This window comes from Limanda limanda, chromosome 19 (assembly GCF_963576545.1).
Source record: "Limanda limanda chromosome 19, fLimLim1.1, whole genome shotgun sequence".
In the NCBI taxonomy this organism is placed as follows: Eukaryota; Metazoa; Chordata; class Actinopteri; order Pleuronectiformes; family Pleuronectidae; genus Limanda; species Limanda limanda.
The window spans coordinates 14,053,454-14,064,118 of NC_083654.1; the positions used below are offsets into that span (position 1 = coordinate 14,053,454).

Sequence of the window (10,665 nt, forward strand, 5' to 3'; positions counted from 1 at the left end):
ATCCCGTCCACAGGCTCAGATGAAGCCGCAGCTCTGAGGCAGAAGCAGGAAGAGACAGATCTCACTGCGGAGGAGGGACAGCAGCCATGGGGAACGCGCAGGAGAAACCCTCCGGCAGCGGAGCAGGGCGATCGGACCAGGCCTCAGCGGGAAGCGGGGCGAGGAGCCGGGGCGGAGGCGACCACCACGGCCAGAGACCCCCGCAGAAGGGGGTGGCCAACGGCACCCGGACGGGGATCAACCCGGCCGGGGGAGGACAGGAGGAGCGGGACAGACCTGCGGAGGACACGAGTTACCTGGACGCTCCCGCCGGGGCCCTTCCTCCTCACCTGGCCCGGCTGAAGAACGAGGGGAACCACCTCTTCAAAAACGGACAGTTCGGAGACGCCCTGGAAAAGTACACACAGGCTATTTGTGGTTGTGCTGAAGCAGGTGGGGACAGAATGAGCGGTGTGTTGTCCTCTGAGAGACGGAGACTTGTGGTCATAACACTGTTGTACCTTCCGGCATGTGTGGTAGAGGACATTCTTAGAGCCTGACGTAAATAATGAGCGGTTAAAATAAGTGTAAAAGAGCATGTTGACATTGTCTGTGTCAATACCATTTTTGCATGCTAGCAACTAGCTACTATTTTCTTAAAGGTTCAGTGTGTAGAATGTAGTGCCATCTAGTGGTGGGGAAGCATGTTGCAGCTGAACACCCCTCACCCTCCACTTCTAAACATGAAGGAGAACCTGAGGTAGCATTCAGTTGTCGTAAAAACTCAAAAGGTATTTTGGCTACTGTAAAAAACATGGCGGCCTCCTTAGAGAGGCTCCGCTCCCAATGTAAATATAAAGTATTTAAATATAAACGACCCATTCTTGGCTATTCAAAACAACACTTTGTACATTTTAGATGAAACAAACATCCCTAAGATTATTTTATTTTCTGCCAATAGATCCCTTTCACCTAAATCCTAGACACTGGACCTTGAAATAAATTAATAATAGTGCAGGTTCGTGAAATGTCACAACATTAATGTTATATGAGGAATTTTTTGATTCTTTAACTCCAAAGTTGACCTTTTCAAAGTACTTGTTTGATCACAGTGCATAAATGGCAAAAAATATTTTTTAACAATCACAAAATTGCTGTAAAGTTTTTAACGAAAGAATTCTCCAGCTGCGTATTTAATGTTCTACTTAAAAAAAAAGATAGTACTTCAGTATAAATACTTAAATCTGCTCTTTTTCAGAAGCAAATCTGATGGACTTGATGAATTATGTGTTATAGTGTAGAAACAACAACAGATGAGTTGCACAGTGTCAGAGAACCATGCATCATCTAGCGTCTGTGTATTATTTGGAAGGGAATTATAGGAAAAGGTTGAATGCGTGTCATTTGTCTCCATGGGCCACAGTGTCCCATGTCCTATGAATGCATCAGTGCCTGCCATGCTGCACAATTTCAATTATGTACCCAATGTCTATCTCTATGTAATAACTGAAGCATAGTATGTGCAGGTCACTTGTCAGTTATGTCGCTGGTCTCTTTGGAGAACTGGGAATTTTTCCTTTTAGCCGAACATTTCCCAACATTATCTAAAACACGAGGAGTCATTTGTAAATGAAGCGGAATGTTGGCACAAGACAGAACCACTGACCAGTAGAGAGAAGTCATGTGTTGGTGCAAGGAGCTTTTAGGTGAGATTGAATGATACGCTTCAGAGCAAGCGGCCAACCTTTCACAACTGGCAAGAGCCCTGGCTTTTTCTGCTGCACTGGAGACCAACAATAAGACTCGACCTATTATGACACAAGAGAAAGATGCTTCAGGTGAGACGGACTGACGACAATGTGTGATGTTGGCATTTTTTGGTGCTTTTTAGTAGAAACATTACAAATCTAGAGCGGTATGAGCACAGTTGACGTTAGTTTCAGGACTGAAGCAGTGCGTAGTGACTGATGAAGTGCTAAGTGTTGAGAAACTGCAATGGAGGCTCCGTAAAGAAAGGACAGAGAAGAAAATGACTGCCAGAAGGACACATCCATTCATCCGTCTTCCGTTCCCCCTCTCAGCATCTCTGGACAGTCTAATGATTTTAAATAGAACTGCCTGTGTTGACTTGATTTTACCGGAGCCTGGAGCTCCTGGTCCAAACCGCTGAGGATACCATCTTTATTTTCACAAGGGAAGCTGTTCTACGGTGTTTTCTACACTGAGCTCACTGACGACTGTGTTCCTTTTGTATCTGGTCTCCCAGTTGAGTGGTTGTGGTTGTTCCCCTGCAGGCATTGATAGTCCGGAAGACGTGTGTATCCTCTACTCCAACAGAGCTGCCTGTTACCTGAAGGACGGCAACAGCAAAGACTGCATACAGGACTGCACCAAGTACGTGATCAGTGTCCGACCTGTGTGTGTGTGTGTGTGTGTGTCTGCGTGTGTGTGTGCAGACATTGCTTTCCTATGTAGTTCTTTTATTAGGTAAACAATAATTAAATGTTCTGTTTACATTCAGGAGTGATGGATAACTGTGTTTTGAAATGTGTAATGAGTATATGATTGCATTGAATTCCTTCCATGTTACTCAAATAGTCTTAGAAATCATTCATAGAAGAATTTACCTAAATGCTCTATCATTTACTTTTGAAGACAGACATTATTATTTCATACAAACACATTAAGGGACTACTTGCAGTGTATTATCCTTTTGCAGGATATTGATTATACTGCCTTAGAGCCTCATCATTTTGACCCTGCTGTTCTGTTTATTAACATTCATCATTTAGACCCCTTTATCCTCACAAGAGAATAGACAGACAACTTGATATAAATTCATATGTACTTTTCCACACATTGCATAATAGCAGACTGGAGGTCATTATTGCGTGTGAAGAAAAGGGACATTTGCTTTGTGATTAGTTTATAATACCATCTGCGTGGCTGTCCCAGACCGGAGCTTAGAACAGAGCCACAAGCTCAAACACAAGGTTGTTCAGCGTTTCCAAAAGATCTTTAATAGTTGTACATGTTTCATGGAATAGTTTTGGATCCACAGGGTTTGTTTTGACACTGTGGGTTCCGGAGGCTTCAGGAATCTCTCAGTCTCAAACACTCCCTCACATGTTTATGAATGGAAAGCTTCAGATCATCCCAGCCACACCTGTGCCAGCGTGGAGGGTTTGATCCTCTGTCTCTGCGTCTTTCTGATCCTCTTAGGGCTTTGGAGCTGCAGCCCTACTCCTTGAAGCCCCTGTTGCGCAGGGCCATGGCCTATGAGTCAGTGGAGCGCTACAAAATGGCCTACGTGGATTATAAGACCGTCCTGCAGATGGACACCGGGGTGCAGGCGGCTCATGACAGCGTCCACAGGTCAGCTCAACTCAGCTTAACAGTGAACCACCCACGTGTGGCTTACGTAACTTTATGAAAGAAGAGAAGCTATTTACACGTTGCAGTTTCCGAGTTCATTGAAAAGGGGAAGTTGTGTTTTTTCCCAACACATTATAATGTCTCAATCTGTTTTAGTTTGCACTGCATTTTCATTTATTTTAGTTATATAGTATTTATCAACCTCAGGACATAATGTTTTGACTCCACTGGGCCAAACAGACATGCTCGTGTGGAATGCATTATTTTTACACCAGTCTCCATGGGACATAATTGATAATCCTTTAAAATCTTATTATCCTGTCTGGTTCTGTGGATGTGTGAGCTCTTATCTGAATTTCCTCCTGAAATCAGCTGCTGTAGCGTTAATGAACATTGGAAGTGGTCAGGAACATTTAGTCTATACTACAGAGTAGATGAACAAGTATTAATATTCTAATTCTGTCCCTGGTAGGATGCACCCGAGGAGGGCACGAGGGCTAAACTTCTCCTATCCTCAGTGTGACCACAAATAATGCTGCATTTAAAAGTCTTTGAAATGGGGCAGTCTGTTATTTTCTGTAGGAGCCATTGGAGCAAATGAATTATTACACTCACATGTAGCGGTGATGGCCGCCACTTAGTCTGACGAGCGCCAAGTATAGAAACATCACGTAACAGAGTAGTGGCCGCAGCATTAATACAATACAAATACAACATTCACCAACACTTGAACCCTTCCTGTGCTCATCCTTTGCTCTACTTGTCTTTTCTGCCAGAATCACTAAGATGCTGATCGAGGAGGAAGGGCCCGAGTGGAGAGAGAACCTTCCAGCGATCCCTGCTGTCCCACTGTCTGTCCAGCTGCAGCACAGAGAGAAACCAGTCAGCATCGAGCAGGCCCAGGCTCGGGCCGCCAGGGCTACACAGGACGAGGGTGAGTGACATCACAGCCAGTGAACTACATACGCGTGTGCTTTAAATGGGAACATCTGTTAAGGGGGCGGTAACCTCCTAGTTTTCCCTTGAATCATTCACAAGCACACACATGTATGTTAAACAGCGTACATTACGCAATAATAGCCATCACTATATATAATTGTGATTTACTGGTTTTAAAAAGAGGTAAAAACATTCTCTGGTTTTGACATAAATTGCATGTGTTTATTTTTTTTCATATATTATATTATGTGGATAAAATCATTTATTGCTTTTTTCAAATCTTACTTAAAGAATTGAGGTTGTTTGAAATGATAGCATTGAATTATGGGATCATAAGCCATCAGCAGCAGAAGTCGGTCATGGGCTCAGTGAAGGCACCCCTGCTGAGTGACTGTGTGTGTGTGTGTGTGTGTGTGTGTTGTGTTGTGTGTGTGTGTGTGTGTGTGTGTGTGTGTGTGTGTGTGTGTGTGTGTGTGTGTGTGTGTGTGTGTGTGTGTGTGTGTGTGTGTGTGTGTGTGTGTGTGTGTGTGTGTGTGTGTGTGTGTGTGTGTGTGTGTGTGTGTGTGTGTGTGTGTGTGTGTGTGTGTGTGTGTGTGGTGGATTATCAATCAATAATGCAGAGGGGGAAGGAGATCTCCACAGAGCGTAATGCTGCTGTAATGGAACAATCCAGGTCAGGTTTCCTGTCGGCTGCTCACAAAGACCAGAAGACATGTCTCATACATTATATAATATATATTTAATATATTTAAAAACAGGCAGTGTAGTATACAGCTTTAAAAACACAAACAGACTTATTTGTATTCACCATGCAAAAATGCCACAGACAGGATTTAACCCTTAACACGGATAAAGGACAAACACACAAACACACACACAGGACTATAGCACCTACAAGAACAGCGTTAATCTCAGAATAGCACACTGCTGTTGCTGGGGAGACAGAAACTTGTTGTCAGTGTTAAAAACGCCATAAAAGGTGGTGAATTCCTATTTTCACTGCAAATATACACCATTTTATTATCTATAACTTATCTTCTATATATATAACAGTTTAAAACAAACAGATAGACGTTAAACTAGTAGTCTCTGTTTACGTAGAGAATACTCCCTGGGGGAAAATAGTTTATTTGTTCTGGTTATATATTGAAACTGAAGACATATATTTTCTGACCCAGTTACTAATCAGGTTTTGTGCATTTACTACATAACAGCACATTCAAGCTTGTGATTCCAAGTCCAACATTAATTGTATTTATCCATAAAACATGGAAATTACAGTGATACCATCCTTATTAAATAATTTGGATGACCAAAACATGGAAAGTAATAATACTCAAAATGAAATCATAGATAACCAGAATGACACTCAGGGAAGTGCATACCTCAGTCCCCTTGAACTCAATCAAGCTGCACCAGATTACAAACACTCATCAGTTTCCTGAACATGCCCGATATTATACATCACGATTCCTGAAATATTCCCTGTAAAATCTGTCAAATGAAAGTGAAATAAAAAGTTGTGGATTCGCCACATGCCAAAATTCAACGTTTTTTTTCTTAGCCCTAACCCTTCAACAACAAACTATATTCCATATAAACACTAAAAAAGAATCATACATCAACAATGTCTATGAAAATTAACTAAAAAGTCCCACAAAACAAGGGTGAAGCTCCTGATTGGCTGTAGAATTACACCAGGGAAGGACCTGAGTTAATTTGCTCTGCTGCTTTCTTGTAAAAAGCTGATGCAGGACGGTGTTGTGCTTTAAACAGACGGAGACACAGACACAGCGCTGATGTCTAGCTGATGGTTTATTAAAATTATATTGCTCTCCTGATGCCTGCTTGTGTTTATCCTTCCCTTTGCCAGAGCAAGAGGCTTATTGTGTCGCCGCTTATTTCACATCCCACAAGTGTGTGGCTTTTTATTTTATTGTTCATAAACAGGCACACTAAGGAAAGACTGACTATCATGGAACAGTTGCCGTGTTGAACTGTAACTCAAGAGTTTTATTTGCTCAGTTATAAAGGGAACTTTGGAATAGAAAGACGTGTTGTTATAGTCAGAGTGTGTGTATGACTAACATGAGCAAGCATTCAACACCTTGTTGAGTCAGCTGTCTGTTCCCACTGGATAAATAATTTAGACTTTATATCAATAACTGGGTCGATTGATAGAGGCCAGGCCTGGAATATCTGTGTGTAGTATTCACACACAGATCCATATGTGAGTGCCTGTGTGCGTGTGTGTGTGTTTTTCCCCCCCGAACTCATTGGACATAGTGGCTTCCTCAGCACAGTGGAGCGCTCAGTAAGCAGGAGTTGACCCCTCTGGTTCATTTAGACTGCCGCTGATTGACTGATGGCTTTATCAAATACAATACAATACAACAATACTTTGAAAAACCTTGTGTGCTGAACTGATGTGAGAAGACAAATGAATCCAATACGATTCTCTTCTGATGTGTGTAATCTATCCATGATCTCTAACGAAGTCCAGTTCTGTCATCTTGCAATCTGTTTTTGATCCATCAGAGGGATATTGACTGTTCCACAGACAGATATTACATCACTGCAGTTTCCCTCAGCGGCCTCAGTGTTGAACACATTTCTCTTTCAACAGTCAGGAAAAAGGAGTCCCAGTTTACTTTACTGAAACAGAAGGGCAACGATCTGGTGAAGAACGGAAACTTCCAGGAGGCTATGGAGAAGTACACTGAATGTGTCGCCTTGAAACCAGACGAGTGTTCCCTCTACACAAACAGGTAGGAATGACACAGCCCTGGTGTGTAAAACCTAAAGCCTTTTCAATTTGATCACACGTTTTAGAATTGGTTGATTCCTGTACCAGAGTTCATTAAAAGTTAAATGTGACCGGTGTTTTGAGAAGAGGTTGTAGTTTTAATTACAGACTTCTGCAAATGAGAAGGAAGCTGATGACTTTGCAGATTGAGGCATTAATAATAGAGAACATATAAATAAAACAAGGATGTATCAGCGTGTGACAGCTAGAACATTACAGGATACCAGAAGCCTTCTTAAATTGGGCTTATACCGGGCCAAATTGTATCATAAAATGTAATAATATTCATGTGTGAGTGCTAATATGAAGATAACTTGGTCCAACATATCATTAATTTCTCACTTTGATTCCAGAGCCATTTGCTTCCTGAAACTGAATCGCTTTCAAGAGGCCAAGGAGGACTGTGACTCTGCTCTGCAGCGGGAGCCGGGAAACAAGAAAGCCTTCTACAGACGAGCAATGGCTCATAAAGGTTTACAGGTGACTGCCACTCCTCTTTTTTTTTTGAAGATATTGGAGCAGCAGCGTTTGTGGATCTTATTATATCTTCATTTATTGTGTTTGTGTCACAAACCCAGGACTATCTGTCAGCCAGCACTGACCTCCAGGAAGTCCTCCAGATGGATCCAAACGTCCGGGAGGCCGAGCAGGAGCTGGAGGCGGTGACAGGTTTACTGAGACAGAGTTTGATGGAGAACACTGCACACACACCAAGGGTGAGAGAGCCATTAACACACACACACCCACACCACACACACACTACTATAGCTGTGATTTGCATTTCTTTACTGCTGGCTGGATTTTATGTTGGTAGCTCTAACATTTATCTCACTGCAACCCACACCCGACAAGGTCGTATTTCAAGTACGTTACACATGATCTCACAACAAACAACAAGCTGGAGGGGTGCTCGGAGAGAGTATACCTCCCCCAAGGCCGACGCCTCATCTCCCCATGTTATAGAGAATAAAATACAAATATCTGCAGACACTGAAGAATTTGACTGGTTCCTCCCTGGGTCATGCCACACGCCTCGACACAATTTAAGGGAAATTGGTTGAGTTATTGTCGAGTAATCCTTTTGATAGTCAGACAAACAAATAAATGGCAATGAAAACATAACCTCCTTGGCGAAGGTAATGAAACCTCCAGGAAAGCTAACGTCTGCTGATGTCCTCCTGTAGGTTTGATGTTTGTGGATCAAGAGGCAGAGGAACGAAGCAGATGTGGACTCTCACTGCACTGTAGCAGCTCTGGAAGAAAAACACTTTTAAAGCCATCAACCCGAGTAAGTCACTCCCGGGACGGGCTCCTCGGAACGACCACCGTTTGAGCTCTGCACCATCTGCAACGTGTGTTCAAAACCACACCATAACTTCTGAGCGCACAACCTTATGTAATGAGGGCAGCTTTGTTTAAAAAAAAAAAAAAGAAAGGCTACTGTCATACAACTTGACCTGCTTGCACTATAAAACCATTCTCGTTATGATGTAATATACTGTACATACAGATTCATGTACCAGGCTGCCGAGCACTGTTCTTCGTTTAAGACAAATGAGGAAAAAAAGAGAGTGTGTAATAACGAGTGCCTTATTGAGATTTCTACCGGGTTGGGATGAAATACGCCAAGAAAGTTCTGCTCTGAATTGTTTTTAAAGACGTTGTGTTTGGTTTCAAAGTGATTCACTGAGCTCATGACAGAATAAATTATTTTAATTGTCAGGATGACGAAGGCTAAGAAAGATGCAAATAGGTCAATAGGTCGTTATCTGGTACGTCCTCGATGTAACCAGGGTTCAAACTCTTCCAGCTGCGATGCAAGACATGTCACCGTTTACAATTATTATTACATCTGCTGCTAATTCAAGAAGACAAGCCAACCACTCACTATAAACCACTGACTTCACTGGAATTATAAGATGGAGAAATAGTCATTTAAGTTAGAATATCCAACCGATTAGGAGCTCAGTGCATTCGCTCGGTGTTAAAGTCAATCAAGAGGTTGTCGCTTTACTGGTTTTAGATAAATATGCTCTTGTGTACTGTACGACTTAACGTAGGTCTCAGGTTCAGTCGTGAATGTTGACAAATCTCCTGCTCTTCCTGTTATAACTAATGTCTCCACAACCTCCCAACTCAAACAAGGACAGAAGCAACATGTTCGGGTTGAATTCATAGAACTCGGCACACATTCCCATAAGAACAACATCCAAACACACTCAGACACATTCATATCACAGGACTAAACAGTGATTATCTCCACAGAAACTAAGTATAGATTCCTCTCCACGCAAAAGTGTTAAACTCCTGATGCTTAAGTGGCTGAAGTCGGGGATTCTGCTTTAAAGTTTAATGAGTGTGAAGTTCCTTGGAGCCTAATTTCAATCTGAATTAACTGAACTTCCTTTCTTCTTTATTTGGCTGAATATCATGAGTTGAGATCAATGTTGTCTCAAGTAGCTTTGTTTCCTCCCCTCAGCCTCAGTCTGGCTTGGCTTCCTCGGTTCGAGTTCAAAATGATAAATAATCAAGTGACTCCTTTATATAAAGATGGATGACAACCTGATGATGTCAACCTCCCTCCCATTGTACAAAGATTAACAAACGCCGCCATCTTGTGCTGTTGACATCATTTGAATCCAGAGTCTGCTGAGTAGTGATCATGAATACGTGCTCTCGACCAATAGAATTGTCTCGGCTGTCAATCATGAAATGTTCTCAAATTTTTGGGCCTGAAAATATAATTAAAACCAAACTTAATGTAAATGTGAAAACTTGAACACACATCGGCTTGATCAGAATAACCTAAAATGACAGAAAACCTCTTTAAGAAAATGTATTTGTTGTGTACTTTGATTTTTTGTTTCGGCCATGTTCCATCCACTAACATGGAGGAGGTGGATGTCTAGGACCAATGCTGCAGCCAGCCATCGTGGGGTGGGTATAGAGATGATTTTGTATCGTCCATCTTTATATACAGTCTATGATCTGACTGCATTTTAAAAACCTCTACACAAACGCTCACTGTACCTGATCCGCTCTGGAGTTAACAAAGCTCCGCCCAGTGATTAACTACGATTAAAATCTCCTGTGTGAGGGAGCGGGTTTCCAACAGTGGGAATGTTCATACAGCACAATGTGCCACAGCTTTTATTTCACGTCTGCTTCCAAATATCGACGATTTCATGTCCAACCCAAACTTCCTGGTTTTACCTCCTTTTCTGGTTTTTGATGTCCAAATAAAAGCATACCAATAACGAATATAAGCGAAAACACTTGACATGAGGCTCCAGCGTTCCAGACATTGTTTGTCTTGCTTCTTGGAATGTTAAAGCATGTACTGTATGTAAATAGATTGAATGCAGATGTAAATAATAAAGTGCAATGTGTACGCTTTAATGTGCCTCTCTTATTAAATATTTACTTAGTTGATGTAACCAAATGCTAGCTAAAAGGAAACGAGTCAAAATTAAATGTAGTTACGTTTGTGCTTTTTTCTCCTCCGATAAGATTGTTTCCTTACACCACAACTGCAACAATTCTTTGTCCCAAAAAAAGACAGACAA

General features: G+C 42.0%; 1 protein-coding gene across 1 annotated transcript; it reads left to right on the forward strand.

The window, feature by feature from the left end:
- Positions 1-20: 20 nt before the first annotated feature.
- Positions 21-10,498, forward strand: spag1a (sperm associated antigen 1a). The gene is made up of 8 exons (XM_061092827.1): positions 21-432; positions 2,274-2,373; positions 3,202-3,354; positions 4,131-4,288; positions 6,920-7,061; positions 7,453-7,579; positions 7,678-7,815; positions 8,284-10,498. The coding sequence occupies exons 1-8, from the start codon at positions 87-89 to the stop codon at positions 8,287-8,289; spliced, it is 1,170 nt and encodes a 389-aa protein (XP_060948810.1). The 5' UTR covers positions 21-86; the 3' UTR covers positions 8,290-10,498.
- The last annotated feature ends 167 nt before the right edge of the window (positions 10,499-10,665 follow it).

What these genes read in the sequence shown, in the direction of transcription:
- spag1a (XM_061092827.1), top strand. Translation starts at nt 87, where the DNA reads ATGGGGAACGCGCAGGAGAAACCCTCCGGCAGCGGAGCAGGGCGATCG. An exon ending in GCTCATGACAGCGTCCACAG is followed by an intron (nt 3,355 to 4,130) that starts GTCAGCTCAACT and finishes CTTTTCTGCCAG; the next exon opens with AATCACTAAGATGCTGATCG. An exon ending in CAGGGCTACACAGGACGAGG is followed by an intron (nt 4,289 to 6,919) that starts GTGAGTGACATC and finishes CTCTTTCAACAG; the next exon opens with TCAGGAAAAAGGAGTCCCAG.